Here is a 27,084-nt window from a genome sequence, read left to right as displayed (position 1 = left end):
TCCCGCTCCGGGCTGGGCCGCTTCCGGTCCCTCCGAAAATTGTGTCAGGTTGGAAATGTGTCATGCGACGCCGCATGATGGCAGCCTCTGCCTACAGTCTGTTGTCTTTCTATCCTTTTTTAGTTTTAGTTTGTTTAAAGTATGTTTTGGAGGATCTTTTTTTAGTATTTTATGTGGGGGAGGGGGGTAGGGTAAGGGGGAAACCGTTTCCCAGTCACTTCCTGGCGAGGATGCGACTATTCTCCGAGGTGCGTCATCGCCCCCATCATCGCGGCCCACCAACTGGATTGGCGCGGCCTTTCCTGCCGGGGATCAGACCAGAGTTTCAACAGCAGCGGCATAACACTGGATACATCGCGGAGCGGGCGATGCCTTACCTGGGATCGGTGGTATTACTGATAACGGATTTGATAAGGGAACTCAAGGTAAAAGAACCATTAGGAATTAGCAACCACTACATGATAAGATTTAACCTGCAATCCGGGAGGGAGAAGATGAAATCAGATGCTCCGGAGTGTTGGGCCTGCTGCATCAACATCGCGGAGCTGTGGTTTGCAGACCTCCCAGCGCTGACCAACATCGCGGAGTCCTGGGACCCTTTGCCGAGGTCCGCCAACGTTGAATCTCTGCCCAGATCGGACTGTGTACTTCGTGAGCCGCGGACTCCGGTAGGAAGTGGCCGATTCGGAGGTCCAAGCCGCTGAGGATGTTCTTCCGTTCTGACGTTGGAGTTCCATCATCCCGGCGAGAGGGCCTGAACATTGGGCCGCCCGTAGCGGTGACTGCGGGGGGCTCGGGAGGCCCCGACAATGGGTGAACATCAAAGAACATCAAAGAGGTCGTTGACTGAACTTTGGTGCCTTCCCTCACAGTGGGAAACTTTGATACCTGCTGTGTGGGGATGTTTATGTTATAGACTATCGTGTTCTATGTTTATTCATTTATTCGTATGGCTGTATGGTGAAAAAAAGCATTTCGTTGTCTCTGTGCTTGTACTCTGCACAATGACAGTAAAGTTGAATCAAATCAAATCTCCGCCGGCCAGCCTCAGCTCCAGTAAAGACGCGATGGAAACCTCCGCCGGCCATCCAGAGCCTCCCTCAGCTCCAGTAAAGACGCGATGGCGCAGGAAGGGGCGGACCGTCCTTTGGAGTGACAGGAGAAAAGACTAATCCACGTGGCGCCGACGGGCAGGTGACGAGATCAATGTGCCCAAGTGCTGTTTTTCAGATTTTTAAACCTGGCTAACTTTTACATTAGATCACCGATCGGAACGAAACTTGGTGCACTCGCAGCACAGGAGAACGGTAAGCTGGCGAAAAAATCGTAGCGCTATCACGTGCCGTTTTTTTGCGCAATAAAAACACTGCGCAAACCGGAAGATAACAAGATCAGAGCTTTAGTTATGTATAGATAAGTACAATCAAGTTGGAAGGAGAGAATTTTATACAAATCTGAATAAATCACTGAAAATGTATTTGTGTTACAAAATTCTACAGGAAAATAATGTACAGAAAATATATTCAGCCTTAATGAACTCCTTCAAAAAGAAAGATAAATGGACAGATGTGTAATCAGTTTCCACACATTCTAAAAATGATTGGTATTACTAAGTTATGAGAAATGGGGAAATGAAGGAATGAAGAAAAATCTCTCACGGTAATACAGCACACCTTTATAAAAGTTGTAAGCAACCTACAAACTTAAAACAACTAAATTGGTTAGTTGTAAGAATGGATATCTCCTTCAGATCTTTCATGTATTATCAGCCAACAAGCCACTAGTATCCTGCCCTTACAATGACCATACTGGAAATTAGATCCTGGGCAGGTATGGGGAGCTGGGATCAAGTGCATCCCTGGAGGAGTTTCGTGATCTGAGCAGCAAAAAAAAAAAATCATAGCTCTGACGGATAAAATTAAGGATAATTCCAAGAGGTTTTATGTACTTTAAGGGAAAAAAGGGTAACCAGAGAGAGAATGAAGCACCCAACAAATCAAAGCAGTCAACTCTGTGTGTAACCACAGAAGATGGCCAAGGTCCTGAATTAGTTTTTCTTCCCTGTTTTTACCATGGACATGAGGACCGGGAAACTTGGGACTGTCAATGGAAGTGCCTTGAGGGCAGTCGGTATTATGAACGAGGAGGTGCTGTAAGTCCTACTGCATATGAAGGTAGATAAATCTCTCAGGCCTGATATATCCAAGGACACTGTGGGAAGCTAGAGAGAAAATTGCAAGTGCCCTGGCTGAGATTTATGAGTCATCATTAAGTACGGGTGAGGTGCCAGAAGACTGGATGGTGCAAATGTTGTGCCGCTATTTAAGAATGGCTGCAGGAAAGGCCTAGGAATTCCAGGCCATAGAGGCTAACATCTGTGGTTGGAATGTTACTAGAGTGTGTTCTGAGAGATAAGATACACATGTATTTAAATATGGATAGGGGCTGATTAAGAACAGTCAGTATGGTTGTACATATGACTAAGAAGGTTGATGAGGGCAGAGCTGTAGACGTTATATGGATTTCAGCAAGGCAATTTAGAAGGTTCGGCATGGTAGGCTGCTCTGGAAGGTTAGATCGCATGGGATCCAAAGAGAAATGGGTGAATGGATAGAACATTGGCTTCATGAAAAGCACGGGGTGATAGTGGAAAGTTTTTTTTGGACTGGAGGCCTCTGACTAGTGGCGCGCCTCAGAGTTCGGTGCTGGGCCAAATGCTGTTTGTTATCCATATCAGTGATTTGGATGAGAACATACAGTTTGCAGATGACACTAAAGTGGGTATTATAGATAGTTGTCAAATATTTGGGCAGGTGGCCTGAGGAATGGTTAATGGAGTTTAATACAGAGAAGTGAGAGGTTTTGCATTTTTCAAACCAGGGCAGGACCTACACAGTGAATTACAGGTCTCTGGGAAGTGTTATAGAGCAAAGGGAGTTTGTGCCTTTTTCCTGTCACCACATGGGTTTTCTCTGAAATCTTCGGTTTCCTCCCACACGCCAAAGACGTATCGGTTTGTAGGTTAATTGGCTTTATTGTCCATAGTGTGTGTCACATAGTATTAATGTGCATGGATCGCTGGTCGGTGTCTGACCCAAAGGGCCTGGTTCTGCGCTGTATCTCAAAGCTAAACTAAACAAAGGGATTTGGGAGTGAAGGAACATGGTTCCTTGAAAGTTGAGTCACAAGTAGACAAGGTAGTGAAGAAGGCTTTCATTGGCCTTCATCAGTCAGGGTATTGAGTATAGAAGTTGGGAGGTCTTGTTACAGTTGTACAATATATTGCTGAGGCCACATTTAAGTATTGTGTTCAGTTTTGTGCCCTGTTATAGGAAAGATGGTGTTAAGATGGAATGGATGCAGAAACGATTTATGAGGATGTTACCAGGACTCGAGGGCCTGAGCTATGGAGAGAGTTTATGCAGGCTTGGTCTTTATTCTTTGGAGCACAGGAAGGTGAGGGATGATCTTATCAAGGTGTATAAGATCATGAGAAGAATAGATGGGGTAAACGCACAGAGTGTTTTACCCAGAGTATGGGGAATTGAGGACCAAAGGACATAGGTACAAGGCGAGGGGGAAGATTTTAATAGGAACCCGAGGGGCAGCATTTTTTTTACACAAAGGGTGGTAGGAATACGAGAAGTCGCTGATGTAGGTACTATCACAATGTTTAAGAAACATTTAGACAGATATATGCGATTGGCGTGAGAAAACCTATATGGACAGGATATGTTTAAAGGGATATGGGCTAAATGCAGGCAGGTGGCCGGAGTAGGGTGGGGCATGTTGGCCGGCATATGCAAGTTGGGCCGAAGGGCCTGTTTCCACACTGTATGACCAAGAGAGACTCTATGAATGGGTCATAGCCAGAAAGGTTTTGTTTGTGATGCTGGGGCATTCGTCAATAGACAATAGACAATAGGTGCAGGAGTAGGCCATTCGGCCCTTCGAGCCAGCACCGCCATTCAATGTGATCATGGCTGATCATCCCAATCAGTACCCCGTTCCTGGCTTCTCCCCATATACCCTGACTGCGCTATCTTTAAGAGCCCGATCTAGCTCTCTCTTGAAAGCATCCAGAGAACCTGCCTCCACCGCCCTCTGAGGCAGAGAATTCCACAGACTCACCACTCTGTGAGAAAAGGTATTTCCTCGTCTCCGTTCTAAATGGCTTACTCATTATTCTTAAACTGTGGCACCTGGTTCAGATTCAGATTCAGATTCAACTTTAATTGTCATTGTCAGTGTACAGTACAGAGACAACGAAATGCAGTTAGCATCTCCCTGGAAGAGCGCCATAGAATATGATTTCAATAAATAAATCTATTTACATGCATACAGTCATATTGTTTTTCCTGTGGGAAGAGTGCCCAGGGGGGGGGGGGGGGGGGGGGGGGTTGATTGGCAGTCACCGAGGTACATTGTTGAGTAGTGTGACAACAGCAAGGAAGAAGCTGTTCCTGGACCTGCTGGTCCGGCAACGGAGAGACCTGTAGGGGTTCTGGACTCCCCCAACATCGGGAACATGTTTCCTGCCTCTAGCGTGTCCAAACCCTTAACAATCTTATATGTTTCAATGAGATCTCCTCGCATCCTTTTAAACTCCAGAGTGCACAAGCCCAGCTGCTCCATTCTCTCAGCATATGACAGTCCCGCCATCCCGGGAATTAACCTTGTACATCTACGCTGTACTCTCTCTATAGCAAGAATGTCCTTCCTCAAATTAAGGAACCAAAACTGCACACAATACTCCAGGTATGGTCTCACCAGGGCTCTGTACAACTGCAGAGGGACCTCTTTGCTCCTATATTCGATTCCTCTTTTTATAAAGGTCAACATGCCATTCGCTGCCTGCTGTACCTGCATGCTTACTTTCATAGACTGATGTACAAGGACCCCCAGATCCCGTTGTACTTCCCCTTTTCCCAACTTGACGCCATTTAGATAGTAATCTGCCTTCCTGTTTTTGTTACCAAAGTGGATAACCTCACATTTATCCGCATTAAACTTCATCTGCCATGCATCTGCCCACTCCCCCAACCTGTCCAAGTCACCCTGCATTCTCATAGCATCCTCCTCACAGTTCACACTGCCACCCAGCTTTGTGTCATCTGCAAATTTGCTAATGTTACCTTGAATCCCTTCATCCAAATCATTGATGCATATTGTAAATGGCTGCGGTCCCAGCACCGAGCCTTGCGGTACCCCGCTAGTCACTGCCTGCCATTCTGAAAGGGACCAGTTAATCCCTACTCTTTGTTTCCTGTCTGCCAACCACTTCTCTATCCATGTCAGCACTCTACCCCCAATACCATGTGCACTAATTTTGCTCACTAATCTCCTATGTGGGACCTTATCAAATGCTTTCTGAAAGTCCAGGTACACTACATCCACTGGCTCTCCCTTGTCCATCTTCCTAGTTACATCTTCAAAAAATCCAGAAGATTAGTCAAGCATGATTTCCCCTTCGTAAATCCATGCTGACTCGGACCGATCCTGTTACTGCTATCCAAATGTGCGGCTATCTCATCTTTTATAATTGACTCCAGCATCTTCCCCACCACCGATGTCAGGCTAACTGGTCTATAATTCCCCGTTTTCTCTCTCCTGCCTTTCTTAAAAAGTGGGATAACATCAAGATTCATCCCAAACAGCAGCATTACAGAGTTGTGTTACGTAGCACTCTTCCAGGGATGGCCTGGAAACACGCAAGCACATACACAGACAAATATCAAATACAGCTGAGAAACCATCAATATAGTGAAAGATGCCCTATGGTATGCATGAAACATGCTGCCTCATCAAATAAAGGGTTAGCAGCACCTGGTGGTAAAACTACTCAGTCGAAGGCAGAACATGCAAACTCCACACAGATACAACTGGAAATTAGGATTGAATTTGGATTGCTGAAGCTGAAGTAGCAGCTCGACCAGCTGCAGCCCAAGCTTTGTCAGATTTGATAAATGAAGCCAGAAGCATGTGTTCCTACCAAGCTGAATAAGTTAAAGGTATTGTATGGTAATCATGTTAAAGGTTGCCAACTGCTTGAAAGGAAAGGGGGGGGGAGATGGATTACGTTTGTCACAGCTACTTTGGATAGAGTTAACTAATTTAAGTATTTTTAGCATTGTGTTCACTTCATATCTTTAAGTAAAGACTTATGAATCATGAAATAACAGCCAAGGTTAACAATTTTTCATGTGTTAATTACATGTCTGTTGCATTTTCTGTTCAAGTGGCTTTACTGACTGATTTTTCGTAGGATGTGTACCAAGGATTTGTATAACTGCAGATATTGTTAATTTTGTTTATTTGGTTTGTGCTTTGACTTTAAAGTGCATTTAAAGGTGACCTACACTGCCTTTTAAAAGTTGACAGGAAATGACTCTGGGCTTGTGGTTAATCGCTCCCTGTCCTACATAACTTTTGCAGCGTGTTGGAATTTCCAGGTACAGTCACATGACATACTAGTAAAGGTTGGAGTAATTAAGCAGTTAAATAATCTTATAGCTGTAGTAATGGAGGAAAATTTTAATGGATTTGTTTCACCACATAATGCTCATATTTTGAAGTCTGCAACTGTATTCTTATTATCTTAATTTTACAAATGCTTTCTTGCTTTGACTCTTTTACCCAGTGGTATGTTTAAACACATTTTTGTTTGTTTGCCAAGAACATAGTGTTCCAGGGTGTCATTTAGTGACGTCTGTTACTGGTCTGGCGCCAAAGGAGAATGAAGTTCATTCTCCTACAATGCATAGCGGCAGATTAGCTGGGGAGCTTAACTCTTTATGTGACTAAAAGGAAGGGCTTGGTAGTTACATTGATGAATGTAGACTTTTGAGAGTTTTTTTTCAAAAAAATTGTTTACAAAAAAATCAAAAGTGTGTAATGCAAAGTATTGAAATTAACATTTCTTGTGGCAGACATGTTACTTTAGTTTAGAGATACAGTGTGGAAATAAGCCCTTCGGCCCACCGAACACCACACATTAACACTCTCCTAACACACTCGGGACAAGGACAGCATGGTGGCGCAGTGGTAGAGTAGCTGCCTTACAGAGCAGGGTTTGATTCCGACTAAGGGTGCTTATTTGTACGAGTTTGTACGTTCTGCCCGTGACATGCGTGGGTTTTCTTTGATTTCCTCCCACACGATTACTTCGGTTTTCCCCCACACTCCAAAGACGTACAGGTTTGTTGGTTAACCGACGTTCATAGAATAATTGGTTCCTAGTGGTTGGATGAGTGGCAGAATCTGTGAGAGTTGATGGAGAATATGTTAAAGAAAAATTGATGGGGCAATAGACCAAAATGGTTTTCTTGTTAGCCATAAGCATTGAACATCACTTCCACTAGTTTCTCTTTGCAGTCCAACACCGTCATGCTCCTCAAAGTTATATACTTGGCCTCCATCCACTTCTCATTACATCTTGCCATTTGGCAATATAATCGGTTTCCTCACGTTTAATAATCCGTATACTCTGGAATTTAGAAGGATGAGAGGGTTTCTTATTGAAACATATAAGATTATTAAGGGTTTGGACACGCTAGAGGCAGGAAACATGTTCCCGATATTGGGGGAGTCCAGAACCAGGGGTTACGGTTTAAGAATAAGGGGTAAGTCATTTAGAACGGAGATGAGGAAACACATTTTCTCACCGGGAGTTGTGAGTCTCTGGAATTCTCTGCCTCAGTGGTGGAGGCCGGTTCTCTGGATACTTTCAAGAGAGAGCTGGATAGGGCTCTGAAAGATAGCAGTCAGGGGATATGGGGAGAAGGCAGGAACGGGGTACTGATTGGGGATGATCAGCCATGATCATATTGAATCCTGCACATAATGTCTATTGTCTAAAATGTCACCCAACGTTTAGTTTTAGTTTTATATAGTTTTATAAATGCAGCGTGCAAACAGGCCCTTCATCCCACCGAGTTTGCGCCAACCAACGAACACCTATTTAATAGTTGCATGTTATCCCAGTTTCGCATCCTAAACGAGGGACAAGTAGCTGAAGACAATTAGCCCACAAACCTGCACGTCTTTGGAATGTGGGAGGAAACAGGACCACCTGGAGAAAATGGATGTGGTCACATGGAGAACGTGCAAACTGCATAGACAGCACCCCATCTTCAGGATCAAACCTGGGTCTCTGGTGCTCTAAGGCAGCAGCTCTACCACTGCGCCACCTTGCAGCCACCACTCTGATGCCCTAGTCTCAAGGTCAAACTATTTGCCAGGATCTAGAAATTGATGAGAATATTCCTCCAACAAAATATTAGAAATACTAAACTTATCAAAACTAGCCATGAATTAATTCCTCACCATTGACTCCATTCCTCGCCATGGCATCAATCTGAAAATTGGATTCGACGATGTGGAAGGTCATGTCATAATGGACTCCAACATGACCTTCCACATAGTTAGCCATACCTTTATTATTATTATTATTATTATTATTATTATTATTATTATTATTATTATTATTATTATTATTATTATTATTATTATTATTTAACTAAAATTCTTATCCTGTATGTATGCATGTATGTATGTTCCCGAAATACAGCTGAAACAGTGCACGATAGCGCAACAATTTTAGGGGTGCCTTACTCACCATTCGCCTGCAGTGTGCAGTATCAAGTTTCGTTATATTTTAAAAAGTAAATCTCTTTATAAACTTTAATAAACTTTATACTGTGAATGGGAAAGTGGCAGTTGCGCCTGCGCAGTGCGCTCCCACTTGCCGGGCCCGTCAGCCTCGCGTGCGCAGTTGGGTGAGGGTTGCCCGGCCCGGCGCCCAAAAGGAATGAAGAGACGGAATTTGAAATAACTGAACGTCTCGAGGATTTCTGCCGTCACAATGGGTACCCAACAGGTTCACGGGTCGTCTAGTTATCAATAAAACTGCCTGTTTTCCTGTAAATTAAAATAATCCAACTAAATAACCCTTGATGGCAGCTCATTTGCTGTGAGAAATGCAGTTATTGACTCTGAATTATTCAAATGCATTTCCAGTCTCCCTCAACCTACTTTCGATTTAATCATAATCGTGGAAATCTATTCGAATTTATACCATCATCTCTCTAAATGTTAACCTGCATCAACTGGTTAATAAAACAGACATATTTATTTTAAAATCCTTTAACACCCTTTGTATCCTTTTCTGTGTAAGAGTCCCCAGTTTAGATGAGTGGCCTTGACCCGAAACGTCAACAGTTAATTTCCATCCATACATGCCACCTGACCCGCTGAGTTTCTCCAACAGTTTGTTTTTTGCTCCAGACTCCATCATCTGTAGTCTCTTGTTTACTCAACAGATATATGCTTTCTAATTCCAGTCATTCAATTATCCCCAAATATAAATTGCTCTTTCACTGTAATCTTCTCTTCAGTTACTTAACCTGGAATTTCCATCCCTAATCCTGACATCCTGCTTTCTCCCTCAAGGCATTTCTTAAAACCCATCATTTTGCCTGAGTTTTTGATCACATGCCCGGAGTGACGCTGAGTGCCAATTTTAGAAAATCAATAGCAAACTGCAAATGTTGGAAATCTAAAAATAAAAACAGGAAAGCTTGGAAACACTCAGCAAGTCCGGCAGCATCTGAGGAAAAAGAAACAAATAATGTTACAGGTCCAAGATCTTACATCAGTTGAAGAGTCCTGGACCTGCAACATTCACTATTTCTCTCTCTCCACCGATGTTGCCTGACCTGCTGAATGATTTCATTGTTTTCTGTTTTTATTTGGATGTCAAGTTTTATTTGATAATGCGGTGAAATTGCAATCATTTGCTCTATTAAAGGTGCTACATTAAACAAATTAGTGATGTGTGTAGAAAGGAACTGCAAATGCTGGTTTAAACCAAAGATAGCGGGAAGCTGAAAAGCTGGAATTACTGCTGAGTTACCGTTGAGTTGCTCCAGCTTTTTGTGTCTAAATTGGTGTTGTTGATGTTGTCTTTTTTTGCAGATACAATTTCTTTATGAACTTTGCAAATATTATCTAACCTTCATAGAAATAAAGTGAAATTCATCAAAAAGGTACTGAACTCTGTACCAATTAATCATTTCTGAACTGTCAAAGAGCATTGGCTCTTCATATCAGTTTGCTGACTACCATGCCTCTTGCACAAAGAAACAACCAACCGTAAAAATAACCAGTGATTATTTTACCAAAGTACAGAAGCAAATATGATGCTTATACAAATAATGTTTGAATACATAACATCTACACAAAGCAGCATGGTATAAAGTTTAGTTCTCAATCAATATTACTTATTAGTATTTCATTCACAGTATTCTGCCCAGAATTCCAGTGAAATTAGTGCTTCAGCACAATATGAGATCTTCAATATTATTCCATTAACCAAATGTTTTGAACCACATTTGACAAATCACACAATGAAATGAAGTACGGAAATCAGGTCAGAATCTTTAATGAGAAAAAAGTAGGCCAACCTTTCATTTAATAACCTTGCAACAACATTCATCATTAATCGGCATTACCCAAAACATTAATCGCTATTAGTTGCTAAGTGTTGAATATTCCTAGAATTACACATTTATTCTTCAAATTTATTGCCTTTTTCATTCAAAGATTTAACTGTTAAAGGACCTGTCCCACTTACGCGACCTTTACAGGCGACTGCCGGCACCCGTCAAAGGTCGCCGAAATTTTCAACATGTTGAAAATTCAGCGGCGACCAGAAAGACGGTACGACTCTTTGGAGACCTCTCATGACCATAGGAGACCTCTCACGACCATACAGACGACCCCTGGCGACATGTCGCGGGTGACCTCTCACGACCATAGGAGGCCTCTCGCGACCATACAACCTGTATGGTCGTGAGAGGTCTCCTATGGTCGTGCGAGGTCTCCAAAGAGTCGTAGCGTCTTTCTGGTCGCCGTTGAATTTTCAACATGTTGAAAATTTCAGTGACCTATGACGGGTGCCGGCACTCGCCTGTAAAGGTCGCATAAGTGGGACAGGCCCTTTACTGTTTCAAGTATTTTAAGATTTTAGATTAGATTTTATAAAAATATTTTGTCATCATTTTCCTTTTGTGCGAGGTGCAAATAAGACCAGCAATTAATGCACATCACAAAATGTTGGTCAGAAATTAGTTCCGAGATATCTTTAACTACTACAGCTTGTGCATTGAAAGTGCATTGCCACTGAGTAAAAGGTTTCAGTATTTTCATCAAGAGAAACATCAGCAATATTTTCGCAAGTCTGCAAGGAAGGTTAGAGTGCATGGGATTCAAGGAGAGATAGCTAAATGGATAGAAAATTGGCTTCATGGAAGGAAGCAGAGGGTGATAGTGGAAGGTTACTTTTCTGTGACTAGTGGTACGTCTCAGGGTTCGGAGCTGTGCCCATTGCTGTTTGTCATTAGATCATAAATCTAATTGATGATTTGGATTAGAACGTACATGGCATGATGAGCAGGTCTGCAGATGACACAAAAGTGGGTGGTATTGTACACAGTGAATAAGGTTGTCAAAAATTGCAGCAGGATCCTGTTTAATACAGAGAAATGTGAGGTGTTGCATTTTGGAAGTATAACATGGGCAGGACCTACACAGGGAATGGTAGGGCTCTGGGGAATGTTGTAGAGCAAAGGGATCAAGGAGTGCAAGTACATAGGTTGATCTAGAAAGCTTTCAGCATTTTGTCCTTCATCAATCAAAGTATTGAGAATAGATGTTGGGAGGGCATGTTGCAGTTATACAAGACATGTGTGAGGCCAAGTTTAGTGCTGTGTTCAGTTTTGGGCACCTCGTCAAACTGGAAAGAGTTCAGAGAAGAATTACAAGGATGTTGCCCAGACTCGAGGGCCTGAGCTGTAGGGAGGTTGAGCAGGATAGGACTATATTCCTTGGAGCGAGAGGATGAGGAGTAATCTTATAAAGGTGTAGAAAATCGTGAGAGGAATAGATCGGGTGAACAAACAGAGTCTCTTGACCAGAGGAGGGAAATAGTAAACCAGAATTAGGGTTAAAGAGAGTGGGGAAAGGTTTAATAGGAACATGATAGGTAACTTTTTACACAGCGGGTGGTGGGTGTGTGAGAATGAGCTGCAGGAGGAGGTAGTTGAGGCAGGTCCTATCACAATGTTTAAGAAACATTTAGACACATGGACATCACACGCCGCAGCACTCGTGAGTAAGGCAAGGCAGCGCCTTTACCACCTCAGGCAATTGAGGAAATTCAGAGTGTCTCCGAGGATCCTCCAGTGCTTCTACTCAGCGGCTGTGGAAAGCATATTGTCCGGAAATATTACCATCTGGTTTGGGAATTGCTCTGCCCAGGACAAGAAGGCTCTGCAGAGAGTAGTGCGTTCGACCAAACGCACTATGGGAACTTCACTTGCCCCCCCTGCAGGAACTATACATCAGGAGGTGCAACTCCAGAGCCAATAAAATCATGGGAGACCCCGTTCCACCCCTGCAACGGACTGTTCCAGCTGCTACGGTCAGGCAAACGCCTCAGTTGCCATGCTGTGAGAACGGAGAGGTTGAGAAGGAGTTTCTTCCCAGAGGCCATTCGGACTGTAAACTCCTATCTCACCAGGGACTAACTTTACTGAACGTTTTTCCTTCCGCCCACAATATTTAATATGTAAAAGAATATGTGATTGTGTTTATAGTTTGTTTGGTTGTTTGTCTTTTTGCACAAAGTCCGTGAGCATTGCCACTTTTAATTTCACGGCACATCTCGTATGTGTATGTGACGAATAAACTTGACTTGACAGGTAAATGGATAGGATAGGTTTAGAGGGATATGGGCCAAACGCAGGCAGGTGGGACTAGTGTAAGTGGGACATGTTGGTTGGTGTGGGCAATTGGGCCGCAGGGTCTGTTTTAACTCTGACTCCAAGTCAGAATAATATGCAAGTGGAACATTTTGTGAAAATAGGACTAATTTAGCCAGATTTCTTATTATTTAGCTTTTTAACTTTATTGCATTTATGTTTTCATTTCACATCCATCTTTCAAAGTTAATTTTTTCAGCAGCCCCTCTCTAAATCTTGCATAAAAGATACACAAAAGTAATTGTTAATACTGTATTAAATAATATTATTTAAATTATAATATTAATAAAAAATTATAATGTTAATTAAAAATTAATAAAGTATTAAATAATATTTCAAAATCCAAATCAATAAAATCAGAAACAGTAAGTAAATCTGACACATTTGGAAGGATAAATTCGACGCCAGTACACATCCCTCCAGCCAAGAAAAACATCAAATAAATTTCCTTAGAAATAAAGTTACCAATTTCAATCATCTCTCTCAAAACATAGTTAAACATTTATCGAAGCATACATGTTAACAATTTAAAAAAAACATCTGCAAAGGCCAATAAGCATGACAATTGTGGGGCTTTTTTTGCAGTAAAATTCAACTTTTCTTCTCCCCCGAAGTACACCATTTAATAAAACTATGCTACGAAGCTTCTAGAACAAACCATTGTTTTTCTCCCTGAAATCCAGGAAATGGTATTTTGACTTGTGAAGCTATAATGCCCCCTAATGGAAATTATATTTAAAAAAAATAAGCTTGTGTGATATGAATGGATAACTAGCATTCCAGATTTCGAAAATGACACATTTGGCACAAAATGACACAAATTAATATCTAAATCATTATTGGATGTTGCACTAAAATAAGTTCATCAATAATTGTCTGTTTTTAGAGGATGAAAGAACCGATCTTAAAATACTCACAAATGAAAATTTAAAATATTGAATATCCATCAAAGTCCAAAGCATTGATTATTCAATATTTTTTAATGATACCACAAGATTGCTAAACCTCGTTACATATTTTATAGGATAATCCAAACAAATATGTTTTGGGGGCGCAGGGGACGAAACAAAAGAGGCGACGAGGAATCAGTCATCAGTAGTTCAATCATCTTGAAAATTGACAATGCTGTCTAGTCCACAGACAATATTAGTCTAGCTCATCGTCATATTATTTTGGCAGACCATTTTACATGTGATGTGGCTAGGGCAGAGCAAAAGTACGATTCAAAATCTTGAACATCATTCTGGAAAGCATGGAGGGGATTTTTTTTAATATCATATAGGCCACTGGAAATCTTACAAATTTCAACCACATATTGTTCCTTGAATTCTAATTCTTCCCACAGTATAACAATACAAATTAAATGGAACATCAACATCTGGCTTTTACCTGGTGATTTGGAGCATTTCTGATTTGCAGAGCCACCCAGTGGACACAATAACACTGAGCACAAAATCCTTATTGCTATAAAGCGTGTGCGTGATCACATCTCCTCGGAGAAATGACGCGCTAACGGGAACATTTTTACAGATTACGGTAGAGATTTACCCCCCGGAGTCAAAATACAGCTTATCTGAAAATTTCGAGCTTTATTTCTTGAGTTATTTATGAAAATGTTCAAAAATTTCAAATAACTTAGAAAATAAACGAGCTGATGACGTCACAATGGGTATGCTCGTGCAGCCTGTGCGCACTGTTTTCCACGCGCAGTCTGCTCTGCAGTTTTCCACGCGCTGCGAGTGACGTCACCCCCCCCCTTGACTCGCAGTCCTTTTACCGCCCCCCCGCTCGGCCAGCCATCCGCCCCGCACTCGGGTCCATGACCGCCTGCACGGCGGCGGCCTCCCTCGATTCCACGTCCGCCCACAGCCCTCTCTGTCTGTGCCCTCGAGCGAACCAGCTCTCCCCTGTGACGACCCCCCCCCCCCCCCCCCACCCCCCCCCCCCCCCCGGGCTCTGGATTGAACACAGTCAATTGGTTGACGCCCGCCCCACTCCCCGTTGCTCTCTCCCCACTACCCTCCTTCTCTCTCCCTCTCTGTGCCTCTGTGTCCCCCTCTGTGTGCCTCTGGTCCACATCTGTGTGCCTCTGTGTCCCCCTCCCTATGCCTCTGTGTCCCCCTCTGTGTCCCTCTCTGTGCCCCGCTCTGTGCCTCTGTGTCCCTCTCTGTGTCCCTGTCTGTGCCTCTCTGTCCCTCTCTCTCTACCCCCTTCCCTCTCTAGCCGCGCCTGCGAGTTGGGGGGTATGCGTGGGTGGATAGGGTAAAAGGAGTGAATTAATAATATTAATATAATATCAATGGGGGTGGTTACCGTGTGTGTGGAGGTGGTTAGTGTGTGTGTGGGGGGGTTGGTTAGTGTGTGTGTGTGTGTGTGTGTGTGTGTGTGTGTGTGTGTGTGTGTGTGTGTGTGTGTGTGTGTGTGTGTGTGTGTGTGTGTGTGTGTGTGTGTGTGTGTGACGTCGCAGGCCGCCCCTTCCCCCCGCGTTGAGGGGAAGGGACCCAACGGGTCCCCCTTGGTCTAGTTTAACTTAAAATTGAAAATGTTCCAACATTAGCAACTTTCATACATATATTAATTGCAAACTATCCGCGGTTGATGAACTTTTTTACCCACCAATCTATATACTAAAACTGTGTGTGTGTGCGCGTGTGTGTGTGTGTGTGGTTGTGTGTGTGTGTGTGTGTGTGTGTGTGTGTGCGCGTGTGTGTGTGCGTGTGTGCGTGCGTGCGTGCGTATGCGCGTATTCTTGTCGAGATTTATCCGGTGAAGTCAAAAATCAGCTCACCTGAAAATCTCGAGCTTTATTTCTTGAGTTATTAATCAAAATGCTCAAAAATTTCAAATAACTTAGAAAATGAAACCGCTTTGGCTCATGACGTGGTGACATCACAATGGCCGCACGTTGTGTTCACGCGCTGTGAGTCACATCGTCCGGCCATGCCGCTCGCAAGACTTTTGAAAAAAAACGCACTGTCTTCTTGCTCGCGCTGCAAGTGACGTCATCCCCCCCGACCACCCATTCTCGGGCACTGATTGCAGCCTGCAGCCTGAAGCCGGGAGCAAGGTTCGGGAACCAGCCCTCCCCTCTGACAACACGCCCCCCCCACCCCCCAAATCCCTCAAACTCTGACGATGCGCCCCCCCCCACCCCCCAAATCCTTCAAACTCTGACGATGCGCCCCCCCACCCCCCAAATCCCTTAAACTCTACTCCCCTCCCTCTCTGCCCCCCCCCCTCCCTCTCTGCCCCCCCCTCCCTCTCTGCCCCCTCACACTCCATCTCTGACCCCCTCCTCTCCCCCCACAACGGATATGGGACGGGTGCGTTTTGCAGCCAGGAGCGAGGGATTATTGCGTTCGGGAACCAGCCCTCACCTCTGACGACGCGCCCCCCCCAACCCCTCAAACTCTACCCCCTCCCTCTCGCCGAACCCCTGCCCTACTATTTCAAATAGTTAAGCTCTTAACAAACAAGTAAATTATTGGTTTGGAGATGCAATAAAGCACAGATGCAGGAATCTTGATCGACAAACAATCTGCAAGAGGAAATCAGCGGATAAGACTGCATCTGTGGGTGAAAAGGAATGGTCGATGTTTCAGATAAAAAACATGCAACAGGACAGTGGAAAGGTGAGATAGCCAGTATAAAGAAGAGAAGGGGTGTGGTTAGACGGAAGCAAGTGGTGATTGGTGGACATAGTGGGGTAAGGAATGACACAGGCATATTAATGTTCCTGTAATATTAAGGACTGGCAGCTTAATGTTCCACGGTAAGGGTGCTACAGGTGACATAAAGGTAGAAGTAAAAGGGAGTAAAATTATTGATTGTGAACATGACGGTATTGATCCAATGACATTACTGAAGGATCGTCCAGTGAGGCTCTATGGGTAGAACTGAGAAATGAAAAGGGCTGATCACCTTGTCAGGATTGTAATATAAACCTTCAAATAGTCAATTTGACATATACTGGGAGATTGCAGACAGCTAATAGAGTTGTCATAATAGGGGATTTTACATTGCCAATATAGACTGAGACTGCCGAAGTGCCAAAGGGCTTAGATGAGGTGGAATTTATCTAATGTTCAGGAAAGTTTTCTTAGGCAATATATAGAGAACCCTACAAGAGTTAGGGCAAAGCTTGGCTACTCTTGGTAGGGTGAGCCTTTTAGGACTAGCAAACAGAGTTATATTAGCTTTAAAATAATTATGGATAAGGACAGGGCTGGTCCACAAGTTTAAGTTCTTGATTGGGGTAAGACCAACTTTGACGTTATTTAGGAGCTTGAAAACATTAATTGGAGTAGTTTATTTGCGGGCAAAGGAATGTCAGAAAATAGATGCTTTTAAAAGTGTGATAGTGAGACTTCAAGGTGTACATGTTCCTGTAGAGTGAAGGATATGGCACAAGCCCAGGATTTTGTGTCTACCTTTGATTTAAACAAGCATCTGCAGTTCTTATGAAGGACATCAGGAGGGCAAAAAAGGAGCGTGAGATACTTTTGACCAAAGATCATAGAACGGAGCAATAGTCCACTCGTCGAAAAGCCGTAGTAGCTCAGCGCCATTTCCATAACCAGCTTCAGTCTCCGCTCCAATCTATGATCTTTGGTCATCGTGCCCAATCTATGATCTTTGGAGTGGACTATCTTGCTCCGCTCTATGATCTTTGGTTTACACCGAAGATAGACACAAAAAGCTGGAGTAACTCAGTGGTTCGGACAAGGCAGCATCTCTGGAGAGAATGAATGAGTGACGTTTCGGGTCAAGACCCTTCTCACCCAGGTGTTTGATAAAATTAATTATTTTTCTTTTAATTACCTATAATTGTGCCGTGCTCTAAAACTGCAGACTCTAGCTTCAGCTCCTAGCTCAATATGTATGAAATTGTTGCAATGCAGAACACAGTTCTGAATCGCTAAAGACAGATGCATTTAATTTGCCCAAGTGCGTGCCACACGCAGAAGTGTCGCGGTTCCTAATGGATCGTATTGGGAGTCTAAAATCAAATTAGAATCCAATGTTTCTTGAAGCAGTTTCTTGATTGTGAATTCGAAATTTATGCACTCAGGCCATTTTTCCTGATTTTTGTTTTGGGAAAATATAATTGGTTTCTATTTCAAATGGTTTACACCGTTAACTAATCACAACTGAAGTAAACTCTTTTAAAAACACATTGTTCCTGCTATTTATAATTAACGCGGTTTGAAAAATATATATATAAATACCAATTAGCAGAATATACCAGCTATGACCATGTGTAACTATTTATTTTACAGCAAAAAAATATTTAGATTTTAAAACGCAGGCATTTTAAGCATCGGATTACAGTAACGGTGCCTCAACATTAAGTGTTCCATTTCTCTACAAATCTCCAAAATGCTACCCATAATTTTAAAAATATTTTGAATTCCATGTAAACGTCTATCACTTTTATTTATTTGATCCAAAATGAAAAGGCGAAATGTTAATAAAATGCTAATCATTACAAGCTTTTTTGGGAGTTTGTGGCAAGAATCTTCATGTTCATGGGGAGAAGGCAGGGACGGGTTATTGACAGGGGACGATCAGCCATGATCACAATGAATGGCGGTGCTGGCTCGAAGGGCCGAATGGCCTCCTCCTGCACCTATTTTCTATGTTTCTATGTTGTATTGTCATTTGCTTTTACACGCATTGAAACGAGAAATTTAGTCTACTGGGCCAAGTGCAGCCAGATTCAGAATCGCTGTATTTTTCACCCATTCAAACGGGCCCCAAAGCATTGTGTGCGCCGATTTTAGAAACTGCCATACAAGTAATGAAGAGAGGGGAATGAAGCGTGTATTTACTGGTGATTAATATACCCCGGGATCGTTTTCAACGCGGGATGAAGTTAAGTACAGAAACTGGAGCCAGGTGCAATAATCATCCTTGAACACTCGCTGTTGTATTTTGATCGCTAATTGTACCCTCGAATGGACAGACTGATGTGTGTACAAGCAGCATCTCTGGAGAGAAGGAATGGGTGAAGTTTCGGGTCGAGACCCTTCTTCAGACTGAAAGTCACGGGAAAGGGACTTTCAGTTTGAAGAAGGGTCTCGACCCGAAACGTCACCCATTCCTTCTCTCCAGAGATGCTGCCTGTCCCGCTGAGTTACTCCAGCATCTGTGTCTATCTTCAGTTTAAACCAGCATCTGCAGTTCCTTCCTAAGCATTGCCTTCTCCTTCATGCCATTTTTAATGTTCGAATTGCAAATAATGCAGGCCATTGAAATATTGCTCTGACAGCAAGCAAACATTTGCTAAAATTAATTCCATCCTGGGCTGTAAGCCAAAGATCTCATCCATCCTCCTCAAAAAAGACAATGGTTGCATGCTCCGATTCCATTCTAAGTTAGTATTTCAGAAACTTTTCAATTACCATACCGAATCATTCCCTTGATAGTTTTCCTCATTTCTATTTTCAAATAAAGAAACTAACCCGACCCCGCTCTATGATCTTTGCTGATTACACATTCCACAGAAGTCAGGTCGGGTTTGCTAAAATGGCAGACGTCCCACCCCGTTCCGTACCACGTTAGTCCATTGGATTTTGCAGGAGTGGACCATCTTGCTCCGCACTATGATCTTTGTTTTTTTACAGTTCAGATTAAGGAGCATTCAAAGAGATTTTGTATGTATATTAAGGGGAAAGGGTAACTAAGGGAATAGGGTCCCTCAGAAACCAAAGTGGTAATCTATGTATGGAGCCACAAGATATGTACTTAGCTTTCGTCAGGCAAGTTAATGGCGAAGCGTTGAGGGCAGTCTATATAACAGCTGAGAAAGTGCTGAATAATCTAACTCATATGAGGGTGGATAAATCACCCGGGCCTGATCAGATATGTCACGAACACTCTGGTAGGCTAGAGAGGAAAATGCAGGCTAAGATTTCCTGGCTGGGATATATGAATCATTAGACATGGGTGGGATGCCGGTGACTGGTGGTGGTTATAGACAGCAATATAGACAGCAAGCCTAACATCTGTGGTAGGAATAATAGGACATGCATTTTTCCCAGGGTAGAAGGTCAAGAACTAGAGGGCATATGTTAAAACGAGAGGGGCAAAATTTATCAGGAACTTGAGGGACAATTTTTTCACACCGAAGGTGATGGGTATATAGAATGAGTTGCCAGAGGAAGTAATTGAGGCAGATACTTGGACAAGTATATGGATAGCAAAGATATAGAGGAATATGGGTCAAACGCAGACAAAATGGATCTAGTTTAGATGGGGTGTCATGGTCGGCATGGGCAAATTGGGCCCGTGCCTTTCACAATGCTGTATGATTCTATATGGAACCAGGTCGAAGTAGGAGAGTGGAGCTGGAAAGCAGATGTAGGTGGATGTTCAATGTAAGCAAGGAATTGAGAAAAATAAAAAATAGGAGGCATATGGAACAGAGCGAATGGGGAAAAAAGGTAACGGTGAAGACAGCTGCTGGAAGATGATAATTAACAAGGGCTGCCAATGCCAGAATCTGGGAAGTAAATTTAAACATATCTGGACTGCAGCAGCACTGGTGACACAAAATTTTCCAAAAAGGCAAGAAAACAAAAATCTCAAAAGGATTTCTACATCCAATAACACCCAGTATCACTTTTTGAAACAACGGAATACTTTCTCACGTGTAACAACGCAGTGAAATTCAGTGAAAAACAACCTCTTGGATCAAAATAAGCAAGACCCTGAGTAGGCCTGCAACAAGGCAACTTTAAGGGTCTTTAAAATAGATGCACAGGTAGACGTCAGATCAAAATAAAACGGAGGCAGCCTGAACCTCCCCAGCACCAGCCCATCGTATTACCATATCACCACCCCATTCGACAAACCCCACCTCTCTCTCCTCACTCTCGCACAGAAGCCTCCCTATTCATTTTCTCTTTTACTTTTCTCTACTGCTTGCTTCCATTGATCATCTGCCTACATCTGCCTTCCAACTTCACTCTCCCACCCCTACCTGCCTCCATATATATATATCATTGTTAAAGGCACGGCCCCAACTCGCCCATGCCGAATATGTTGAGCATGATACCAAATAGCAATTAAATTCTGAAGGATCCAGCCAACAAAAAGCCAAACAAAGGAAAAAGAACAAATCAGATGAAAAATAAAAGTATAGAAAACTCAAACAATCCATCTTTTTCACTTGTTCCTCAAATTACTGATCTCTTGTCAATATCAGAGTTGCTTTCAGAGAATTTGAAACTACCTTCATGGTCACGCATTATATGCAAATACCAAAATGTATATTTTTCAACTTTTAGAATCCAATAATATTAATAATATTTTGGTGTGCTAATTGATATGCATAAGACATCAACCAGTGTCCTAACCAAATATAGCAGTAAATTCCTCTTTACGCCAGCTCCCAATGCTAAGCTTCAATCCTCTTAACGTCAGTAGCTAATTGTTTTTGTTTTTTTATTGTAAGGTCATGGAAAGACGACATTGCAAGTGTTGTCGCACATAGCTTTGCACAATACATCTTGCATTTATCTGAATTGCAAAGATGTTGCAAAATTACACCATTATCCGGTCTATTCAAAATTTCATACAGTTTTAAAATATAATAATCCTAATTAATTTCACAATTGAGAATCATAATCTGCTTCTCTTGCCTTCATTTACACAATTTCTAAAAGCATTGTCAGCGACACTGTTCAACCTAACTGGTAAGATAAGTTACTATAATAAAGTAGTAACTGATTAACATGCAATTCAGTAACTGATGCAATTCAGCATCAGTTTTCGAATGATATAAGAAATGGAAGAATGCCAAGCTATTCTGTCCATTGAGCCTGCTGTGCTAAATGATTATAGTTGATCTCCTGCTTCAGTTGCAGTTTCATTCCTGATTCCCATCTCCTGATATTTTTTTTGTTGCATTAAATAAACTTTATCACAACTGTTCTTCTTTCCTACTTTACTTCTTTACTACTCTTTACTCAGATGGTTATGAATTTTTGTAATTATTTATCGCAGAAGATGGTGGATACTAAGTCGGAGAATGTGTAAAACTGAGTAAAGAAGAGTAATTTCAATCAAGAATAGTGACCCTTTCTCTTGAGAAAATGACCTCAGGTTCTCTTCTCTTCAGCCATTTGAGTTTAGGAGTTCCTACCAGTTGTACAGGCCCTGGTGAGACCGCACCTGGAGTATTGTGTTCAATTTTGGTCTCCTAATTTGAGAAAGGACATTATTGCTATTGAGGGAGTGCAGCTTAAGTTCACCAGGTTAATTCCTGGGATGGCGGGACTGACATTTGATGAAAGAATGGGTCGACTGGGCATGTATTCACTGGAATTTAGAAGGATGAGAGGCAATCTTATCGAAACATACGCCATTCTTAAGGGATTGGACAGGCTTGATGCAGGAAAAATGTTCCCGGTGTTGGGGGAGTCCAGAACCAGGGGTCACAGTTAAAGAATAAGGGGTAGGCTATTTAGGACTGAGATGAGGACATTTTTTCCACACAGAGAGTTGTGAATCTGTGGAATTCTCTGCCACAGAAGGCTGTGGAGGCCAATTAACTGGATGTTTTCAAGAGAGAGTTAGACTTAACTCCTAGGGCTAAAGGACTCAATGGATATGGGGAAAAGGTGGATGCAGTTTAAGGTGGATAAATGTGAGGTTATCCACTTTGGTAGCAAATACAGGCCAGGAAGGCAGATTATTATCTAAAAGTTGGGAAAAGGGGAAGTACAACGGAATGTGGGGGTCCTTGTTCATCAGTCAATGAAAGTAAGCATGCAGGTACAGCAGGCAGTGAAGAAAGCGAATGGCATGTTGGCGTTCATAACAAGAGGATATTGAGTATAGGAGCAAAGAGGTCCTTCTGCACGTACAGGGCCCTAATGAGACCACACCTGGAGTATTGTGTGCAGTTTTGGTCTCAAAATTTGTGGAAGGACATTCTTGTTATTGAGGGTGTGCAGTGTAGGTTCACAAGGCTAATTCCCGGGATGGCGGGACTGTCATATGCTGAGAGAATGGAGCGGCTGGGTTTGTATACTCTGGAATTTAGAAGGATGAGAGGATATCTTGTTGAAGCATATAAGATTATTAAGGGTGTGGACACGCTAGAGGCAGGAAATGTGTTCCCGATGTTGGGGGAGTCCAGAACCACGGGCCACAGTTTAAGAATAAGGGGTAAGTCATTTGGAACAGAGATGAGGAAACACGTTTTCCACACAGAGAGTAGTGAGTCTGTGGAATTCTCTGTCTCAGAGGGCAGTGGAGGCCAGTTCTCTGGATACATTCAAGAGAGAGCTAGATAGGGCTCTTCACGATAGCGGTGTCAGGAGATATGGGGAGAAGTCAGGAACGGGGTAATGATTGTGGATGATCAGCCATGATCACATTGAATGGCAGTGCTGGCTTGAAGGGACGAATGGCCTACTCCTGCACCTATTGTCTATTGAAAAAGCCGGAATGGGGTACTGATTTTGGATGAACAGCCATGATCATATTGAATGGCGTACTGGCTTGAAGGGCCGAATGGCCGACTCCTGCACCTATTTTTCTATGTTTCTATGACATGGTGTTCCATTCATAGATACATAGAAAATAGGTGCAGGAGTAGGCCATTCGGCCCCTCGAGCCTGCACCGCCATTCAATATGATCATGGCTGATCATCCAACTCAGTATCCCGTACCTGCCACATCTAACTCCCTCTTAATTATAGCCAATGAACTGGCCTCAACTACCTTCTGTGGCAGAGAGTTCCAGAGATTCACCACTCCCTGTGTGAAAAATGTTTTTCTCATCTCGGTCCTAAAGGATTTCCCCTCTATCCTTAAGCTGTGACCCCTTGTCCTGGACTTCCCCAACATCGGGAACAATCTTCCTGCATCTAGCCTGTCCAACCCTTAAGAATTTTGTAAGTTTCTATAAGATCCCCCCTCAATCTCCTAAATTCTAGCAAGTACAAGCCGAGTCTATCCAGTATTTCTTCATATGAAAGTCCTGACATCCCAGGAATCAGTCTGGTGAACCTTTTCTGCACTCCCTCTATGGCAATAATGTCCTTCCTCAGATTTGGAGACCAAAACTGTACGCAATACTCCAGGTGTGGTCTCACCAAGACCCTGTACAACTGCAGTAGAACCTCCCTGCTCCTATACTCAAATCCTTTTGCTATGAATACTAACATACCATTCGGTTTCTTCACTGCCTGCTGCACCTGCATGCCTACTTTCAATGACTGGTGTACCATGACATCCAGCTCCCGTTGCATCTCCCCTTTTCCTAATCGGCCACCATTTAGATAATAGTCTGCTTTCCTGTTTTTGCCACCAAAGTGGATAACCTCACATTTATCCACGTTATACTGCATCTGCCATGCATTTGCCCACTCACCCAGCCTATCCAAGTCACCTTGCAGTCTTCTAGCATCCTCCTCACAGCTAACACTGCCCCCCAGCTTAGTGTCATCCGCAAACTTGGAGATGTTGCATTCAATTCCCTCGTCCAAATCATTAATATATATTGTAAATAGCTGGGGTCCCAGCACTGAGTTTTGCGGTACCGCGCTAGTCACTGCCTGCCATTGTGAAAAGGACCCGTTTACTCCTACTCTTTGCTTCCTGTCTGCCAGCCAGTTCTCTATCCACATCAATACTGAACCCCCAATACCGTGTGCTTTAAGTTTGTATACCAATCTCTTATGTGGGACCTTGTCGAAAGCCTTCTGAAAGTCCAGATATAACACATCCACTGGTTCTCCCCTATCCACTCTACTAGTTACATCCTCGAAAAATTCTATAAGATTCGTCAGACATGATTTACCTTTTGTAAATCCATGCTGACTTTGTCCAATGATTTCACCACTTTCCAAATGTGCTGCTATCCCATCTTTAATAACTGACTCTAGCAGTTTCCCCACTACCGATGTTAGACTAACTGGTCTGTAATTCCCCGTTTTCTCTCCCCCTCCCTTTTTAAAAAGTGGGGTTACATTAGCTACCCTCCAATCGTCAGGAACTACTCCAGAATCTAAAGAGTTTTGAAAAATTATCACTAATGCATCCACTATTTCTGGAGCTACTTCCTTAAGTACTCTGGGATGCAGCCTATCTGGCCCTGGGGATTTATCGGCCTTTAATCAATTCAATTTACCCAACACCACTTCCCGACTAACCTGGATTTCACTCAGTTCCTCCATCTCCTTTGACCCGCGGTCCCCTGCTATTTCCGGCAGATTATTTATGTCTTCCTTAGTGAAGACGGAACCAAAGTAGTTATTCAATTGGTCCGCCATATACTTGTTTCCCATGATCAATTCACCTGTTTCTGACTGCAAGGGACCTACATTTGTTTTAACTAATCTCTTTCTCTTCATATATCTATAAAAACTTTTGCAGTCAGTTTTTATGTTCCCTGCCAGTTTTCTTTCATAATCTATTTTCCCTTTCCTAATTAAGCCCTTTGTCCTCCTCTGCTGGTCTCTGAATTTCACCCAGTCCTCTGGTAAGCTGCTTATTCTGGCAAATTTGTACGCTTCATCTTTTGCTTTGATACTATCCCTGATTTCCCTTGTTATCCACGGATGCACTACCTTCCCTGATTTATTCTTTTTCCAAACTGGGATGAACAATTGTTGTAGTTCATCCATGCAGTCTTTAAATGCCTTCCATTGCATATCCACCGTCAACCCTTTAAGAATTAATTGCCAATCAATCTTGGCCAATTCACGTCTCATACCCTCAAAGTTACCTTTCTTTAAGTTCAGAACCATTGTTTCTGAATTAACAATGTCACTCTCCATCCTAATGAAGAACTCAACCATATTATGGTCACTCTTGCCCAAGGGGCCACGCACAACAAGACTGCTAACTAACCCTTCCTCATTACTCAATACCCAGTCTAGAATAGCCTGCTCTCTAGTTGGTTCCTCTACATGTTGGTTTAGAAAACTCTCCCGCATACATTCCAAGAAATCCTCTTCCTCAGCACCCCTGCCAATTTGATTCACCCAATCTATATGTAGATTGAAGTCACCCATTATAACTGTTTTACCTTTGTTGCACGCATTTCTAATTTCCAGTTTGATGCCATCCCCAACTTCACTACTACTGTTAGGTGGCCTGTACACAATACCCACTAGCGTTTTCTGCCCCTTAGTGTTTCGCAGCTCTACCCATATCAATTCCACGTCCTCCAAGCTAATGTCCTTCCTTTCCATTGCGTTAATCTCCTCTCTTGACTCTGTGCTAGGCCAATAAAATCCCTATTACAATGCTTTAAAGAATGAAATAAAATAACCAAATTGATCAGACTCACTGTTAATGATTCTGATTGCGGAGTTGCACTTTCTCTGCATTTCGCTTTACTGCTCACTGAAGCATCGGAATCAGTACATCGTATGTCCAATGAACGCTCATTTTGGTCCGAAATCTCACCTTCATCATCACTAACACTGTCCCAGTCAATTGCAAACTCTTCTGTTTAAAAAAAAAGTACAAACAAATTATATTTAAGAACATTGAAGGGATATTTTAAAATCTGTGAACAGACTTGTGATGTGATTTCAGAATGGAATTCGCTTCAAAGCCAACAACCTTTTTTGGAATTGGCTGATGATGTGTGAAAAGTACATTGGTCTTGTTTTAGGCTTCAAGAAAATCAAGAATAAAGAGTCATTCCCCAACTGTAAATCACCTTCCCAATCTCCATCTAATATGTCAATGAAGCCCAAAGGCTGCTGCCCAGTCTATGTTGCAGCCCCACCCCCAACTTAATGTGGTCCAATGTCAGCAGACAGATCTCCTGGTGCTCTGCCTGCAATTTGAGGGGCTCAGCCCACGATTTCCCAGCTGATGGAGGGATGGGAAAGGAATACCTGACTCAGCTCCCATGATTATTCAGGGAGGTTTGCTACTGCTACTCGCTTGGGTTTAATCTAGAGTGGCAGGGTGGGTGGGACCAGAGTAGTGGGTCAGAAATTGGAAGGTGATGGGAAGTTAGAGGTTAGGATCAGTACGACTCAAAGGAAGGACAGACAGGGAGGTGATGCAGTTAAGCAGAAGTGTGTTTATTTCAATGCAAGGGAGTATTGTGGGGAAAACAGATGAATTTAGAGCCTGAATCAGTGCTTGGGACTACAATGGCCATTGCAAAGACTGGGTTGTGATCGGGAGACAGACTGGCAATGTTTTGGGATTTCAATGTTTAAGACGTGATGAGGAAGGGAAAAGAGGTGAAGGTATTACTCGACTAATCAGGAAGACTGTCACA

The 27,084-nt window shown here is 42.8% G+C and overlaps 1 protein-coding gene across 4 annotated transcripts in view; it reads right to left on the bottom strand.

Annotated features, from left to right (window-relative positions):
* The window catches only part of spidr (scaffold protein involved in DNA repair), a 261,397-nt gene that overhangs the window by 214,214 nt on the left and 20,099 nt on the right, over positions 1 to 27,084 (bottom strand). For all 4 annotated transcript variants that reach the window (XM_033019697.1, XM_033019695.1, XM_033019696.1 and 1 more), the window contains exon 5: positions 26,131 to 26,291. In XM_033019697.1, the coding sequence (XP_032875588.1) occupies positions 26,131 to 26,291 (161 nt within the window). The remainder of the gene's footprint in view (positions 1 to 26,130; positions 26,292 to 27,084) is intronic.

Source organism: Amblyraja radiata, chromosome 4 (genome assembly GCF_010909765.2).
Source record: "Amblyraja radiata isolate CabotCenter1 chromosome 4, sAmbRad1.1.pri, whole genome shotgun sequence".
In the NCBI taxonomy this organism is placed as follows: domain Eukaryota; kingdom Metazoa; phylum Chordata; class Chondrichthyes; order Rajiformes; family Rajidae; genus Amblyraja; species Amblyraja radiata.
The sequence above is the reverse complement of the archived record's forward strand: the minus strand, read 5'-3'. Positions and strand labels throughout refer to the sequence as shown.